General features: G+C 28.3%; 3 protein-coding genes across 3 annotated transcripts; 1 reads left to right on the forward strand and 2 right to left on the reverse strand.

The window, feature by feature from the left end:
• Positions 1-925: 925 nt before the first annotated feature.
• Positions 926-6,127, reverse strand: LOC101260420 (purple acid phosphatase 4). Its single transcript, XM_004236867.5, has 7 exons — positions 5,897-6,127; positions 3,702-3,858; positions 2,991-3,098; positions 2,773-2,900; positions 1,932-2,060; positions 1,512-1,579; positions 926-1,286 (listed from the first exon to the last, which is right to left on the reverse strand). Exons 1-7 carry the CDS (start codon positions 6,077-6,079, stop codon positions 1,073-1,075), a joined length of 987 nt encoding a protein of 328 aa, XP_004236915.1. The 5' UTR covers positions 6,080-6,127; the 3' UTR covers positions 926-1,072.
• Positions 6,128-10,975: 4,848 nt separating this feature from the next.
• Positions 10,976-14,799, reverse strand: LOC101260714 (annexin D5). Its single transcript, XM_004236868.5, has 6 exons — positions 14,599-14,799; positions 13,791-13,936; positions 13,465-13,683; positions 12,069-12,284; positions 11,882-11,971; positions 10,976-11,362 (listed from the first exon to the last, which is right to left on the reverse strand). The coding sequence occupies exons 1-6, from the start codon at positions 14,672-14,674 to the stop codon at positions 11,159-11,161; spliced, it is 951 nt and encodes a 316-aa protein (XP_004236916.1). The 5' UTR covers positions 14,675-14,799; the 3' UTR covers positions 10,976-11,158.
• A 902-nt stretch (positions 14,800-15,701) lies between these two features.
• LOC101260124 (putative 4-hydroxy-4-methyl-2-oxoglutarate aldolase 2) lies at positions 15,702-18,540 on the forward strand. The gene is made up of 2 exons (XM_010321076.4): positions 15,702-15,840; positions 17,825-18,540. Exon 2 carries the CDS (start codon positions 17,839-17,841, stop codon positions 18,337-18,339), a length of 501 nt encoding a protein of 166 aa, XP_010319378.1. The 5' UTR covers positions 15,702-15,840; positions 17,825-17,838; the 3' UTR covers positions 18,340-18,540.
• Positions 18,541-18,875: the final 335 nt, after the last annotated feature.

Consider the following 18,875-nt stretch of genomic DNA (forward strand, 5'->3'; position numbering starts at 1 on the left):
CGATTCGGATTGTGACACTTAGCTTCTATTTGGTCAAAGATCTAAAGTTGAAACTTGAAAACTTGAGTTTATGAAGCCGTGATTTTTGGAGCTTGAAGTTGTATTTGGGTGTGCATTTATTTGAATTTTATCTTGAAATTTTATTAAAGGAGTTGAAAACAGATTTTCAAAAATCTATCGCAAAGAAATATTTAAAGATAAATTTTAATTAAATTTAAAATTTATGATAAAGCGTTAGTTAAAACATCTCATAGTATTTTAGTTTAAGAAAGAGAGCCAAAAATATTCCTAAATTATTGAAAGTAGATCGAGTAATTTTTTTTAATGTTTTGTTTTTGGCACAAATTTGTCTTTATTATGCTTAAATTAAACAAATATATTTGTAAACTATTAAAAAGAGAGAATTTTATTTTACATAGTTAAAAATTAAAAAGAGAAGAGTTAAAAAGAGATTTGAACTTAGCGTAAATTATTAGTTCTGTTTTTGAATATTGACAGCTTTAGAAATATTTTTTATTTGATTAATCAAATTTAGATACACTTCCGATTCGACACATAACACAGCAATTGATCTTAAGCTCTTGTAGAATCATAAACTTTTAATAACGAGTCGAGAAAAATATTAAAAGTACCCTTAAATTTAACGAAAATCTAGGAATATACATTTCACTCATGTTAATAAAAAGATATTTTTAAAAATACAAATAACTCGAGATGAAACTAATAATCTACACTGAAAATAAAGGTGTGTTCTATACTTTCTTTCAAAATTAAAGTTACATCTCATTTACGAGCCTTTCTTGCAAATTGTGTTAATAGCAAACTCATATTTATATTTTATTTTTATCTAAGCAAAAAAAAAAAAGTCTAAACGGGAAATTAATCAATGACTTTAAATCATATGCGTATGTAAAATAAACTTAGATTTAAAATAAATAAATATTTCAATAGAAGATATTGGATGCAATTACATCAATGATTAGGATAATATTTAACTGCTAATTAGCAGAAAAAAATTAAATCAATAACTTTTTTTGTTCAACCTTTTTTATTTTTTTTTCTTATGAGTTGTTTATATATTGGAAACAAGGTCTTTTGATGCACTCCATTTATGCAAAATATTTCCAAAAATGTCAAAAAATTGTATCCAAACTTGTGTTTGTGTAATTTGCATAGCCATAAATCCTTGTCCATCATAATAAAATTTCATTTCCTTTGGATTCCACCAATTCATATCACCCCTCCATGATTTTGAACCCCCACCACTAGTCAAAAATTGTAGTGGACTGAAAAAAATAAAAAAAATTACGATCAGTGTAATGAATTTCTTCATCCTTAATTAAAGATCTCGAGTTCGAATCTCTCTGATTACTGAGTCATGCACATTTGATAGGTAACACTTCAATTCTAATACGATACCTTCTTACGCAAATTGAAATTTAATCAAACTCTAATATAAATACAAAATTAAAAATTAAAAATAATAATAGTTATATATAATATTTAATTACCTATCTGAACTGCTGATATGCTCCAAGCAGTGGTCATGTCCATTTAGGTAAAAGTCAACATTGTTTGCCTATGAAAAAAGAAAAATGAGGAGAAAGTATTAGAAACAATATTATTATAACAAATTACAAGATAAACCTATATAATTTAATTTTAATATTATTAATAGAAAATGGTTCTATATTAAAAAAAAAAAAATTGAAATGAAACTTTATAGCTAAACAATAAAATTCATTATTAATTCTATTTAGGTTTAAAGAGAAATAATCAAAATAATCAGTTAGCTAAGAATAATTTAGCGACAAATTAACAATGAAATTCATAGCAATAGAGTAGCCATAAACGATTCACGTGCTACAAATATATATATTTTTTTTTTTGAAAAATTAACTAAAATACGTGTAAACTGACTCAAACATTACCTGTAATATGGGAAGAAGGTGGACTCCAAGCTCCTCAGAGCTACCATGGTGTCCAGCACTTTTAATAGTATGGTGACCAACTACAATTTTCCATTTTGCACTTGATTCCCTTAATGCTGAATCCAAATCCTATTTAAATAAGGAGGTTAGTGTTAATAAAATATTACATTTAATTTAATATGTGTAAAAATGAAAGTCATTCATAAAAATAACATAAAATTAAAAAAAGTTTGTAAAGAGGTATAAGTAATCAATTTTAGATTGATGAATATATGAATCAATGAAAATTAAGGTTTAGCTTAGTGGATGATCATTCAATTTTTACTTTATTGTATCACATTTAACCTTATCTAAGTAAGAAAAGTTATTAAACTAATTTTGTAACTTAAAGACATAATATATAAATATATTTTTTAACTAATTGGTTTCGGCTGACATATATGTCTTTCAATTTTTGATATAATAAGTAAACGTTTGAACTATCATAAATGAATAAGTAGATACGATACCTGCAACCTATTTAACAAAATCGAAGAAAATGCATATGTCATACGTGTCAAACCAAGTGATAAAGCCAATTAGGAGAAAACACAATATAATTATAAGACAAAATTGAATAATATTTTTAGTTGCGAAACAAAAAATATTTGTTTAGTTACTTTCTGTGAAACTTCGATAAAATTAACGTGATTTTATTGATATAAAAGATAATTTCATGACTTCCAATGATATTGAGGTAAAGCTCAATGATTTTGTGATAAAAAATAGTTTGGTAACTTCCGATATAATAAAATAAAATTTCAATAATCATACGTAAAATCATCTCGAAAAATAAATTTACCTTCAAAACTTGGGAAAGATAATCTTTTCGAGGCATAACATTTCTCCAATCATAAGTATGATCTTTAGGAGTTGTGAAATACATATCTTGAAAAGGAGTTGTATCTACAAAGAAAAATTCTGCCACATCTGCAAAATAATGTGTAAATATTAAAAAAAAATTAAAATCTTAACTTAACAATTAAAATTTCATAATTAAGATTAATTTAATTACGTTACCTGTATCAACAATATAAGACCTCATACAAATCCATCTGTTATCTTTTTGCTTAAGAATAGGACTTAATTGTGCTAAAGCATCACCTCTGTAGTCATGGTTCCCCAAAACTGCAAATAAAAGTGTACACCACATAAGGGTTAAAAATATGTGTTTCGATCGAGTCGAGGTGTCAAAATGAAATTTAACACGTAAAAGAGATTTCAAATTGAAATAAATACCATCAATTTGAGAATATATTTATACTGTAAAAAAAAAATTTAATTTATTTGTCTTAGTTTAACTGATAAGTAGTTTACGAAAATAAAGAAAAATTTAAAATTTTGTGTTCACGGATTTATTCCCAACGATTTTTAATATACTCTTGGCTCAAGAAAAAAATAGTCTTAAATAATACAGTGAAAGAATTAAACAAGGGAACAAGAAATAACAGTTAATAACAAAAACAACATACAGAGTATAAACTTACAAAGTGGGACCTGAATAGGATATACATAATACATAAAACCTTATCCTTTCTCAAAGATAGAAACATCGTTTCCGATTATCCTTAGCTCAAGAAAAACAGTATAGTAAAAAAATTATCAAAAGGAATAAGAAATAACAGCTAATAACAAAAATAATATATACTATATGATAATCAAAACACATAAAAAAATAATTAAAATTAAAACGACAACTAAAATAAGACAAAAATAAAAAATTAAACTCACCATTATACCAATTTTTTTGTAAGCTTTGAGCTGTGTAGACATTGGTAAAAGATTCCTCAAAAGCAGGATCATCCACACCAGTCAATCCATCATCATAGAAATTGTCTCCAGTTGATACAACAAAGTCTATGTTTAATTTCTCTCCAATTATTCCCATCTACAATAAATTCAACATTAAAAAAAAAAATCACCATAGGGTATAAATATTTAAATTGCATAAAATTCTACCAATAAACAGATTCGATTTACGTGACATATTTATTAATTCATATCCTATCATATTATATTACGTCACCTAGGATACATAAATTTATTTAATTTGTATAAATTTAAATGTCTACTTGTGTACACCTAAAATTATATAAAAAAATAGATATCAGCTTAAATCAAATTGAAAAATATATTTACGTATTATGCTTTATTAATAAGTTAATCAGTCTATCAAAGACAATCTCTCTACTCCACAAAGATAGAGTAAGGTTTTACATTTTACTGTAATATTATATTGATTATTATTATACTCCCTCTGTCCTTACATACTTGTTCATATTTTCACTTTTAGATGTCTTTATTTACTTTACATTTTGACAAATCAAGAAACGACAAAAAGAATATCTTATTATATCCTCATTTAAACTTTTTAAAAATTTCTAAGTTTTAATTCATCCTTTTTGAAAGCATAATTAATAAAAATAAAATTGTAACTTCAGTATGTTAATCATTGTTATCTTAATGCGTGTCATTTTTAAAATAGACAACTAAATAGAGAAGAGGAAGTATATAATATTTTTTGTGTGTGTTTTCAAGAATGTGTAAGATAATAGGAGTCTAGTACATAATTTAAAAAGAACAAAATATATCCTCTTTTTTTTTAATTTAGTGTTATTTTTCGTTTTTTAAAAGTCAAATAGATTAAGTTTGATCAGAAATTTATACGTGAAATTTTTAATTTTTTAAAAATAAATTTATATATTTGTAAATTACGTTAAAAGTACTATAAATCTTAATAAAGACGATTCAAAATAATTAAAAGGTACTCCTCCGTTTTACAAAGAATGGTCTAGTTTAATTTGGCACGTAGTTTAAGAAAATAAAAAAAAAATTGATCATGTGGTCCTAAATTAAAGTTATGTAAACTGTACAAAATTGCACTTTAATCTTATGGCCTTAAACATGCCACATGAAAAGTTGTTACCAAAAAAAAATCATTTTTTTAAAAGAACTTAAAAAGAAATGAGGTCATTTTTTTTATGAAACAGAGGAAGTATATAAAAAACGACAATAAAAACAAACTCGTTTAAATTTTAAAATCTGAAAAATATCGCGCAATCTTGAGACAAAACGATAATAAATAAATTAGACCTACGATAGGTAAACACGAAATGCACGCGATAATCAATTAACTTGTCTTTTTAGAGACATAACATTCAATTAAATGATTACAACAACTTTAATTGATTAGCTAGTAAGTGGATTAAAACAAATAAAATGGCCCCAATGGATATCATTTATTGTTTATGTCCTTTAACACTTGTATTCTTTCACTTGGCTGACGAAGATTCCACTAATTACATCTCCCAAAAATATTATTTTTTTCCATTAGTCAAATTTCTCAATAAAATATTTTATTTTAATCTGACACGAAATTTAAGATAAATGAAAAACTTTTGAATTTTGAGGGTTTATTTATAAAAGAAATATTTTTGATCAAAATAGTGTTTTATCGTATGTTATTTTATCTTTTTGACTTAAACATATTTTAATTAAAAATAAAAAACAAATTAGTTTTTTTTAAAATAAAAACGAAAAAAAAATCCTTTTGGCCAGAATAACATTTTACATATACTATTTTACCTTTTTCAACACTTTTACCATTTTAACTAAATAATGAAAAAAAAAGATTAATTAATTTTAAAATTGAAAAAAGATTATAAATTTTTTAATTTTCTAGCCAAATTCTGGCCGTTTAGCATTATCCTTTTTTAAATTTCTAACCAAATTTTCAGCTTATTTAGCATTAATCTGACACGAAATTTAAGAGAATAATAAAAACTTTGAAATTTTGAGGTTTTTAGGGAATACTAAAATATTTTTAGTCTTATGATTATAAATCAGAAAAAGTGATACGCTTTTTAAAGCGATACAAGACAAACAAATTAAAACGAAGGAGAAAGAATGATGGTTATAGTGTTTACTTGTTGAGCAACTTGAGATTGGTTAAAGGTTCCTCTTCTTCCCCAATCTCCGACGACCAAAAGGCTAATCGATCCGTCGATGTTCACCGGATGTTCTAACCGGTGGAGCTCAGCCATGGCCACCGGAAATAGTAACAACAATATGAAACTAATGAAATTGTTGAGTTTTTTCATGGTAGCCATATAATTTTAGAAAGAAGTATATTAGGGTTGAAATTTAAATGTTGAGGAAAATGAAATGATTTATATGGTCATTTTATAGAGGGGGTGGGGTAGGGTGGGGGGTAGGGGGTAGGTGATATTTTTATAAATATTATAAATATAGGAAGTTTCCTATTTGAAATAATGAAACATTGTTTTATTTATAATGTGTAAGTTTGTAGTAAGTCTTTTGTTGGTATGTACTATTGTTTGCTTAATTTAGTTTTTTAGATATTAATAATGCATTAAGGGTAAAAAAGATAAATTTTAAAGTTAAATAATGTTTAAAGAGTTTAAGCAATTTTTTTGTACTAATTTTTTGGATTAAATTTTTAAAATTTTATTTTTGAATATCTGTTTGGTTATGAAACTTGATTGGATTTTAAATTTTGATTGATAAATATTTACTCAAAAACGAGCTTAGATTAGTTTTCGTGAGAAATTTTACTTTCACTTGCATAATTTTGTTTTATTTTTCTGATGAAATGCATCTGTAAACACAATTTCTAAGTTCAAAAAATCACAATTAAAAAAATTGAATTGTTCAAAAATCTAGTTTAAAAACTGGACTTTTCAATTTTTTACTTCAAAATTTATGGTCAAACAAGAGCTTATCATTTAAAATAGAAAAAGTATATACTAGTAAGAGTAGAGTTTTCTATGATATTATTTGGTCTGAACTTTAACGCGCATAACTTAAAAATATCTTATTGATATTAAAATAATATAATTATTCAATGAAGAAAATATAATTGATATATTTTTAATAAAGATAGAACCGTCGTTAATTATTAAGAATAAGTTTATTCATTTAGTATCTTCCACGATTTTTGAACTTATCTTTTTTTTCATAAATTCATGAATATTCCACAATCATTGACTCATTATATATATATATATGGAAAAAATGTGGATCCACATGCAATTTACATATCTTTTGTTCTTGTTGTATATAAATATAACAACACCAATTCGTATTTTTCTTATGAAAAAGAAAGGAGGAAGTGTAAGTATATGGTTAAAAAATTATACATATACATATATACATATATATATATATATATATATATATATATTATAATGTCAATTGAGTATCAATATAACTAATTTTAGACCAAATATATTAATGTAGCGATAATTAATTTATTTTCTTTTAATTTTCGATAATTGAGTTTATTTTGAATTAAAAAAAAGTTACTTCAAAAATATTTAATCAAGACTGAAAAAGTTAATGACCTTATAATTTGAAGCAATTATACCCATCTTATTCAAACATAAGATGCAAATCCCTATATAAGTATGAGTCAAACAAATTATACATGTGCTGCATTTTCATTTAATGACATTTTCAACATTTTATTTATGTTGCATTTTATTGACTTGAAACTTAACTATCAGTAGAAAAACATTTCTAATGTATTTTTAAAAAATAAATATTAAAATTTTAAAAATCCCTTTAATATGAGATAAATGTGCCAACAAAATTCTAAAAACATCATCGATATAATATGAAATAAATATGTCGATATAAAGATATAAAATTTTAAAAACACTTTCCACGTAAGTAAAGATATTTACTTTTTAACTTCTTATTAAATATTGGTAATGATAATTAAGGGGTATTTTTTTCATTTTTCTTTTCTCTATTATGCACAGCGTGGGCAATCTCCTTACTAGTTGGAAAATATATATTTTTAAAATATTACTCAATGATATGATGAATTGGCAAAATAATAACCACAAAAAAAACTATATATTATAGAGTATAATGTGAGATAAAACCATGTGCAATCCCTATCCAATTCCTTTTATTTTGGCTTGTTAAATTTGATGTCTGAAATATGAGTGGATGTTGATTGTGACTTGTCATTTCACAAATATCCATTGGTTTAGAGCATGTTAAAAAGAGAGTATATTTGGGAAACGGATTTGAAGTTGAAATTTTGTTTAGACGATATATAATTTAGATTTTTTAAGTTATATTTTTTATAAATATAATAATTTTTTTGTCTAACGATAGTTATTTCCAATTGATTTGACAGATCTCTTAATAAATAACAGGGGTAACCTTACAATATTTTTCTTTGACTTTATTAAATTTAATGTTTTGAATAATGTGTCGAATGATAAGAAGGGTAAAATAGATATAAAAGGTAAATTATCTTTTAATTTTTTAAATTGAATAACTATTTTCAGTATAGTGAACAACTATTGTTAGACAGAGGGAACATAATTTGTAAAAACTATTAAAATTTCTTCAATTATTATACAACTTATCAAATGAATAAATTATAGTTTATAAACAACGTATCGAAACATCCTAAGGTGTCATACTACTAAATTGCACGTATCTTTACGAATAATTATTTGAGATTATATGTTATTACAAATTTTTAAAATACATATAAATTTTACCAAGATTCATTGGTTCGAAAAATCAACGATAATAATAACTAGTTATTTTTTATTACAATCCTTTCACGTGACAAATAATTTATTCTCATTGAACATGAATTTTCAATTTATTTTTTTTACAAATTTTAGATTTGATTTCTTTAAAAAATCCTTCTTTTCATAGAATTAGATATTTGAAATTAAAACTAAAATTTTCTACAAATTTCATGAATACATATTAATTTCAAAGCAAAATTTAAAATCGAGATTTTATGTACAAAATCTTCCTAAATCAAAATATTAGCTGTAAATATCTTTGCAAGAATCTTATCTTGAATATTACTTTATATATCATATTTTGTCCTTTGAATACATGTGTTTATTAGTTTTAAATTAAAAGTGTAACTAATTTTCTTAATTAGAGGAGTAATTGTGGTTTAATTAACAACTCTTAACTTATTTATTAGTATATCAACTTTAACAAATCTTTCTAAAATAAAGAAATAATAAAACTAAACTAAATCGCTAATTGTAAAATTCATCTTATCAATAATGACCAATATCATCATATACCTTTCCATGCCATGTTTTCTCATTTAAATACACGTATCATTACTTACCAAATATATATAATGTCGATTTGAATATTTAAATTATATGTTTAAAATATCGAATTAATTAAAATTTAATATCTTACATTCATAAAAAGAAAAATCTTTATAACAGATATATGATAATAATGTTACAATAGTTACAAACCTCTACATATCATATTGTTAATTACGGAGTTTTAATTTTAATAGTTGAAGATAAAAACGTGATTCGAGAACATAAAGAAAGAGAGAGATTTTAAAAGAATTCCTCTATCTGATTGCATCTTTTAAAATATACGATATAAAATAATAATATATGTAATCATTTGAAATTAGAACTAAGATTAATATATATAATAGTGATGTATATTTAGTTAAGTAATTTTTCGTTTTTAATTTCTATTTTTTATTTTCTTCATTATTTTTGATTAAAAAAGTGGAAAAAGTAGAAGGATGAATCATTATTAATTTTATTATTTTATTCTATGGTTCATAAATAGTTGAAGAATGTGGTGGAAATAAGTCTTATCTAGACAAACCATGTTATGTTGTAGCATTATTTCCCATTATTGGAAGTCATAGTAGACTAGACAATTTTTTTTTATTATTATTACATTAATTGACAGTTTATATCAGTTGTATTTTTTTTGTCATTTTATTATCTTTTTTTTTTTAGTTTAACATCACTCTCATCATTGAACTGCCCATATCTCATTTTATTACCATTTCTGTTTCATTAAAAAAAATCATTGTTCATTTTTAGCATTATTGTCTCCCATGGATAGATAATTTCATCATATTGACCTATCAATGGGATTTTTGGATCAGGTTTGAACTATTTTCAACCAATAAACTAAATCCTTTTTGTGTGTATTTTTTAGATATGTTTGAACTTTTTAAGTGAAACTTAGAAAAGATAAACGAAGTGCTAGAAATAGCAAGTAGAAATAACGTTACCCGATTATATTCAGATAATTTATTCAAAAAAAAAAAATATGGCCTAGTGATCAACGAAGTAAACTAGGTGATTTCTTTTAGGCCGAACTCATAAATAGATTCCTAAACTTGTTTGATTTTTCCCCTCAGATATCTCAAGTACGTCATTTTCCTATTGAATCATTGAACCGCCCATAATTTATTCCTTTTAAACACTGTTGGTTGATTTTGATCAGCTTTTCTATTGTAAATGCCTTCAATTGTGTTCGTATTGTAATGATTTTGATTGAAGGAATGAAGAAAAACTCTATGGATCTCATTTGTTTTCTAATATGTTCAAATGACTTCAAGTAAAACACAATTATTTTCGAACATTTTCATTATTAATTGGACTAATGAGTTTTGGAACAAAATATGTGTCTTCTATCAATACCCCTCACAAAATCTGATTCTACATCAGCCAACGATGTTTGTTTAAAAGGAACAAATTATGGTTGGTTCAATGATTCAATAGGAAAATAGTATAGTTGAGATATCCGAGGGAAAAAAACACAACAAGTTTAAGGACCTGTTTATGTATTTGGCTTTTCTTTTAATATGTATCTATGTTATTCCTGATCAAAGATTATTCAGATCATATCTTATAAAATTGGTCGATGGACGTAAAAATTGACCCGAACAGAGCAATTATATAAAAGAAGTTATTATTAACATAATCACCAGCATTTTATAGGTGCAAGACAAGATTCAAACCCCATGGTATCTCTATTAGTATAAAAACACCTTTTTTTTAAAAAAAAAAGCTCTTGTTATGTGGAGGATCCACAGAAGGATCGATAATAAGGTTTTATTGTACACAGTCTTACCTTTATATTTCTGCCATAGGCGATTAGATACTTGAAATTAGAATAGAACATTGAAGACATGCTTATTTATGCAAAAATACACAAGAAAGTTAACAACCTTTTCTTTCCTTTAATCTTCATAAGTAGTATACATGCATTTGATACAACAAAGAAACAAAATTTACACCATCATATCAAATCAAAATTGCAATTGTAACAAAACTGAACTCAACAAGGCATCAATTATGGTACAATATAAATACATCTCATTTTCAGCTATACATCTTTGCGCGCTAGTAATTTGGCCCAAGAAGAGATAGGAGGAAGGTTCGATAATTACCAGAAGTCTCGGAATAAACAGCATCGTTTAGACACTTCTTGTATTTCTTTCGATATTCTGCTTTTATATACTGCATATCGATCTCAGCTCGTGTTACTATTATTCTAATTAGAGCTGCATCGTTCGTTCCCAAGCCCTTCATAGCCTTATGCAATTGCTGAATGCAGAAAATGTAAAAATAGTTTGAAAAAATGCGTAGTAGATTAAAGTCACGAATGGTTTTGCCAAAGTTTAACACAATATTTAAGTAATCGATCATATTCTGTGTTAGAATCAAATAAAGCTCGTCAAGCAAGTGTCATGTTCAAGAACGACTCTGATCTAGGCCATCACCTGACCTCGCCATTTCCAACATTACCCCCCCCCCCTCCTAATGCAACATACTGTTCCTGGGATTAAAACTCATTATCTGTGCTCTGATACCACTTGTTAGGATCAAGGTCTTACCATCGTACCAAAATCTATAGTTGATAACTAGACACAACTTTAATCTTAACCAAGCCTATCAAATCTAGTGCTATGTTCAACCAACACTCCGACCTACCATAGGCAGGATGTAGGCTTTACCCGACATTATTCAACAAAGATTTAAGAGATATACACTGAGTGTTACAATTTTTACAAAAGTACCAACTAATATTTATCATAGAGACCTTCGGAGTATGGTAAACAATACCTTCGCGAAGAAACTTGCTGGATTCTTAGCACATCTCAAGATAGACAAGAGGCCAAATCTAAAGAGCCCTGAGGTTTCACTTTTTACAGCCTGTGTAACATGAATTAGTATATAAACACATTAGTAAACTATGACTTATAAAAAGTTATTAATTAAGCTGATTAGAGAGTAAAGTAAGTGAACTTACACTTCTCAATTTGTTCTTATACTTGCTTTTATAAGCATAACTAACAGCAGCCAAATGTGCCCTGCTGCTTTCAGTGAAGATTCGTATAAACGTCTTCTCATCGGTACCCCATCTCTTCTCCCCTGCTTTGTACAGAGCTTTAGCATCACGTTCAGCTAAAGCACTGTCAACTTCAGGTCCTTCATAGCGTATTGTACGTACATACGAGAGAAGCAACTGTTATATAAAATCAAACAACACCAAATACATACATCAGTATCTTCTTTGTAAATTTTTCAACGTATGGTTACTGAACTTTATCTACCTTAACATGAGTAAATTCACATAAAAGTTCTATCATGTATATATACTTATGTTGAGTTCCCTTTTTTCGATGTGTATCTACTTTTTAATAGTGTGACATCCCTTGATAAAATTCCTGGTTCCGCCACTGCTTGTTGTAGTTCTGCTCTAGTAGAAACTAATTCCTCCTATCGAAGGTATAGTACTCCGCTAGAAAGATTATAAAAAGGAGGGAAAACTCACACAAAAAGCAACAAATATATCGAAAAAACAAATTACTACATGAAAGGAATTTCAAAAGCCATCAACAGATGGAGACAAGATGGAGTTGCTCGAATTGTAACCACCCCTTATTTCCAACCCTAAGATTGTGAGTTCAAGTCACCAATGGAACAAAAAGATTAGAAACAAAAGAGAAAAGATTCACACAAGAACAACAGATATATCGATAAAATAGATTACTACATGAGAGGAATTTCAAAAGCCAACAACAGATGGAGACAAGAGGGAGTTGCTTGGATGGTAACCACCCCTTACTTCCAACCCTAAGATTGTGAGTTCGAGTCATCAAGGGAGCAAAAGGATTAGAAAAAAGAGCAAAGAATCACGCAAGAACAACAGATACATCGATAAAACAGATTACTACATGAGAGGAATTTCAAAAACCAACAACAGATGGAGACAAGATGGAGTTGCTCAAATTGTAACCACCCCTTACTTCCAATCCTAAGATTGTGAATTCGAGTCACCAAAGAAGCAAAAGGATTAGAAAGAAAGAGGAAAGATTCACACAAGAACAACAAATATATATATCATAAAAGTAGATAACTACATGAGAGGAATTTCAAAAACCAACAACAGATGGAGACAAGAGGGAGTTGCTCAGATGGTAACCACCTCTAATTACTTTCAACCCTAAGATTGTGAGTTCGAGTCACCAAGGGAGCAAAAAATTTAGAAAGAAAGGGAAAGATTCACACAAGAACAACAGATACATCAAAAAAACAGATCTCTACATAAGAGGAATTTCAAAAACCAACAACAGAGGGAGTTGCTCGGAGGGCAACAAATAACAATCATCATCAAATGCAAGACAGAACGATAAGATCAATACCTTTTTATGATCATCAGATGTTCGCGACTCAATATCATGCTCGAGGTAAACACCATTCATAGTATAATAAATTTGTTTGAAATATTGAATCTGTGAAGGAGTCCTAGAACATATTACTTCAGTAGCAGCTCTTAGATCAACAACAACGCCACTCAACGCTTGTCTGACTATAGTAGCATCCCTTACTGCTGGATCATGCATCCATAACAAGAATGCTTTCTGAATTTATTCGATACAAATGAAACAAAATCAACATATACACAAGACAACTTGAAGCAAAATCGATGTATATAAGTTAAATTCTAACGTCATATATATATACACACCTTGTTATCACCACTAAGCTCTCTAGATAAGCGATTACTAAGCTCTTCTGAATACATAAGTCTGTATTCCTGTTGAATGAGACCGCGTTGAGTTGCATCGCGATGAGCAAGTATATTGATGATTGATGCAGTATCACATCCAAATCCTGGAATAGCAAAAGAAAGTAATTATCATATCGAGCAACAGTAAAAGATATATAACGCGTTCAATGTTGAGAATCTTAAAAATTTTGAATTCGTTAAAACTTAAATTCTGAATTCAAACTTCAAATAAGAATGTCTAAAGACTATATGATACAATGGTATTTTGTGTTGTTATGTGTTGTACTTAGCAAGTATTAGAATTTGGATATATATGTGATGCATGATATGAAAATGTTTACTAAATCTTTTTAAAATTTGCTTATTTTAAAGTGTGTTCTTTTAGAAAAACAATTTTGGAAAGTGTGAATTTGGTCAAAGTTTTCAAAAAGTATTTTGGTAACATCTACTACTAATCTACTAGTTAAAAATATTGTATTCATTTTTGAAAAAACTTGACCAAATACATCAACCCTCTTGAATAACCCTTTTTCGTAGAAAAATAAATACTTGTATAAATGGAAAATCTTGACCAAAAATGCTTTTAATTTAAAAAAAAAAATTAACAACATATTTAGTGTAATCTCACAAGTCTGAAATCATCAACTTAAAAAAAACAAAAGAAAAGTCAGATTGAAACGCTGCAAGATGATAGAACAAAGCAACACGAAATAGTAAAAGTCGAAGAATAAGAAAAGAATTCAATAATGTGAAATTACTGAATTACCCTTGAAAGCTTTATAAAGTTGTGCTGCATCATCGCGAGGCGAAGTTAAGACAGGAGGTATAATCAAGGTAGCCATATTATGAATGATCTTTTACGACTATTTACAAATTAACTAATAAAAAAATCAAAACCTTATTGCGAATTGTTTCTCTCTCTCGCGAAAATTTGTTAAGGGGAGAGAGGGAAACAAAGAGAACTTCAATAGATTAAAGGGGAGATATACAAAAGCAAGTAATTCAAAGGGTAGAATTGGAAAGTTTTACATGAATGGTACAACTACAAATGCGTCTCACCATAAAAGATTATGTGAGAAATAAAATATGTGTATTATTTAATTATGTTATTAAATGACTATGCAATTTTATTTTTATTTTAAATTGATTTGATCTAGTATAAATAATATTGAATTTTTGATAATATAAGGAGTTACCTCCTCCTCCATATTATAGTTGATATTGTGGTGCCTTTTTTTTTTTTTGGCTTTTGTTGACTTAGTTGTTAGGGTGAGAATAAAATTTTATATTTGTTGTTGAAAAGAAATGAAAATTATTATAAGGGGTGATTTATAAGAATAATGTTTTGGAGGTGGACGATTTTAAATTTTCTACTTTATTTGTGTTATAATTATAATTTGAAATTAAATAATTTTTGATTTTTGATCTTGAAGGTTTGCCCTCGAGACAAGTGAAGGTTAATAGTTTAAGATCATAATTTTCAAGATCATAGAATGTAATTTTCTGATCATAAAGTATAGAGATACTTCTAATGTATATGGCCCTTTGAAGAAAATCGTGTCAATATAATTCTAAATAGATAAATAACGTTTTTTTTAAAGAATATTTTTAAGTTATTTTAGTTCAACAACTTCTATTAAAGTCAATAATTTAACAAAATATATAGAAAGAATATCTATAAGTTAAGCAATTAAAATCACAAAGTACATAAACTCCTTAGCTAGTGATAAATTTTGAATTCGATTTCAAAAATATGTCATATAGCAAAGGTCAGGTTGTCCTAATGCTCTCCTCAGACAACAGACATTCAAATTCTGATATTTTGTCTATATTGTATAGGAAAAAAACTAAGATTCTTTTAAGGAGGCACGTGGTGTTACAGTGGCTATTTTTGAGGGGAAAAAAGTTATATTACAGTTTGCAAAGATCTACTAGTGATCCAGATCTCTTCTTCTCTTCCTCTCCCACCTTCAAACAAGTCAGCAAAAATCTACTTCATCTCCATCAGGTATAACCTCCTCCTTCAAATCCCATTTGTCTTGTTCAATTTGTGGTTTAAAGTTTCTTTCTTTCTTGAAAAATTTCACTTGATATGAGTATAATTGATGATTTTGGTGCTTATTTGTGAGACTGATCAAGATTCTTGATTTAATGAATTGGGGTTGTTGAAACTTTCATAAATATGTTCAAAGTTTGTAGCTTTATTTGCTACTTTAGCTAATTGTGCTTATGTTATTGAATATTTTCTATGATTGATCAAGATTCTTGATTTAATGAATTGGGGTTGTTGGAACTTTCATAAATATGTTTAAAGTTTGTAGCTTTATTTGCTACTTCAGCTGATTGTGCTTAGGTTATTGAATATTTTCTATGATTGATCAAGATTCTTGATTTAATGAATTGGGGTTGTTGGAACTTTCATAAATATGTTCAAAGTTTGTTGCTTTATTTGCTACTTTAGCTGATTGTGCCAAGGTTCTTGAAAAATTTCCATTTGTTGCGAGTAAATGGATGATTTTGGTGCTTATTTATGAGATTGATCATGAATTTACTTGATTTGGTTAAGTGGGTTGTTGAACTTCCATAAATATGTTTTAAGTTTGTTGCTTTATTTGCTACTTTAATTGATTGTGCCAAGGTTCTTGAAAAATTTCCATTTGTTGTGAGTAAATTGATGATTTTGGTGCTTATTTATGAGATTGATCAAGAGTTTAGTTGATTTGGTAAAGTGGGGTTGTTGGATTTTCCATAAATATGTTTGATTTTCTTGTAGATGTGTTTATTTCACCCACCAGAATTATTTGTCCTATAAAGGGATTCAATCATCTGGCCCCTCAGGTTAACAAATTAGCAATCTTTTATCTAAGCAAATATGTGATGAGAATCAAAAATATGTTTGATTTGGTGATTTTAGTTTTTATTTTGCGTTTATTTATATACATCTTCCCTGATTCCATTTGTTCAAAAAAAGAACTTGTAGTGAGGTTGCGTAGGTCCAACGCAATCCTCCTAAACGGTAGCAAAAGATGGGCAAGGATCAATTGGTTAGCTAAACAAAGTTGATATTGAAGTATAAAGAAGGCTAATAAGTAGGAACAGAAGTCGGGGAATTCTAACTTTTATCCTGTTCCCAAGACTTCCTTTTTATTTGGCAAGGCATGGTAACTAAACCTCATGGGAGCTTTGAGTCATTAAGCTCATGATCTAGGGCTCAATTAGGATAACTTCACGTGAGCAATTGTAAATGATGAAAGTCATTCTCAATTGCTTTTGGTTTCCAAGGTTTGGACTTAATAATAGTATTTATAATTCGACTTAAAGATCAATTCCTATATGCAATAGGTTATCGAAAGGCACTCGTTTAAAACGAGAAAGTTGAATTTCCTGATGCTCATGTGATAATAGAAACTGGCTTAAAGTAAGGATTGGAAGCCTAAGAACAAGATTATAGCATCAGATTGTATAAGTGATTGAATGCTTGTACCATTGAAATCAATATTCTGGCTAATAACGATAAACATAAGATTGAGAGTATCTATTGAGATGAGAATCATTTTTTATGCGAAGAGTGTGGTGCTTGTGATTGACCTCTTGTTTATAGTTTGAGTTTTATCTAGTTGAATAGTTTTGATTGACTTGTGGAACCAAATGGGGCTACGGTTAGATACTTCTTTGAGTAATCTCATTTAAATGTTTCTTGAAGTTAGGATCCTGTATGGAGCATGATCCGTGGACTTCTCTTTCTACGTTCTCTCATACATGAAGTTAAATGTCTTGCCAAATTAGAAGTAGTGAAATCTGACCATCTTCTTGAATACATAAGCATTACATAAAATGGATAGAGAAAATCATTTTTCTCTTATTTTACCATTCGTTCGATTCAGACTTGTTTTCAATATTAACAAAGATGAGCACTTAAGTGATGCAGAACAAAAAGAATGTGTTTTATTTTCTTACAAGTAAATAAAAATTATATCCTCTACTCGCTGCAGGTATTTGACGTAGGATGGCCTTGGTCACCACTGCTGAAGTTTGCGATGCAAATCCACAGCTTATTGTGAGTGGTGAACTACGGGCACTGCAGCCAATCTTCAAAATATATGGCAGGCGCCAAGTCTTCTCTGGACCTGTTGTCACTCTGAAAGTATTCGAAGACAATGTTTTGGTTCGTGAGTTTCTCGAGGAGAAAGGCAACGGTAGAGTTCTCGTTGTAGACGGGGGTGGTAGTCTAAGATGTGCGATTTTGGGTGGCAACCCTGTAGTACAAGCTCAAAACAACGGATGGGCTGGGATCGTAGTAAATGGCTGTGTAAGGGACGTGGACGAAATCAATGGCTGTGATATCGGAGTCAGAGCTCTGGCTTCACATCCAATGAAAGCAAATAAGAAAGGTATTGGGGAGAAGCACGTTCCCATAACCATTGCCGGGACTAGAATCTGCGATGGTGAGTGGCTTTATGCAGATACCGATGGCATTCTGATTTCTAAAATGGAGCTATGTGTTTGAGAACATATATCCACCATGCCTTAAGTAAGTGCATATCAATTATGAACTTATTTTTATGGAGCTTATATTGCCATAACTACTGCTTTATATGTTATGGGAATCGCAAGCTTCATTATTAATCTATTGTATGTTGTAAGTCAAAACTCGTCGTGAACACGTTTTAAGATGGTTTATTTAGTATTTCAACTGCAGATTTCGGAATATTTGACACTGCATATATTAGTGTTCTTAAGGAATCTCGAAAGTGATTTTTCTTCATAGTAAATATCTTATAACGCCTCGGAAATAGCTTCGGGCAGAAATGAAAGGTAAGACTGTATACAATAGGGTCTGTGGTCTGTGGTCGGGCCCTCCCATGGACCCTGCACATTGCGTGAGTTTTAGTGCCCGGGGCTGTCCTTTTTTAAAGCTCTTGCAAATATGCAGGGCTTGCTGCAACTGCTGACTAAAAGTGTAAAACAAATTTGACTTGTGTTGTCTGATGTGATACATGATGTGACTTATTTAGAGATAGGAGAGGGAAAATAACTGTTAAA

The sequence above is a fragment of the Solanum lycopersicum genome, chromosome 4, assembly GCF_036512215.1.
Source record: "Solanum lycopersicum chromosome 4, SLM_r2.1".
Lineage (NCBI taxonomy): Eukaryota > Viridiplantae > Streptophyta > Magnoliopsida > Solanales > Solanaceae > Solanum > Solanum lycopersicum.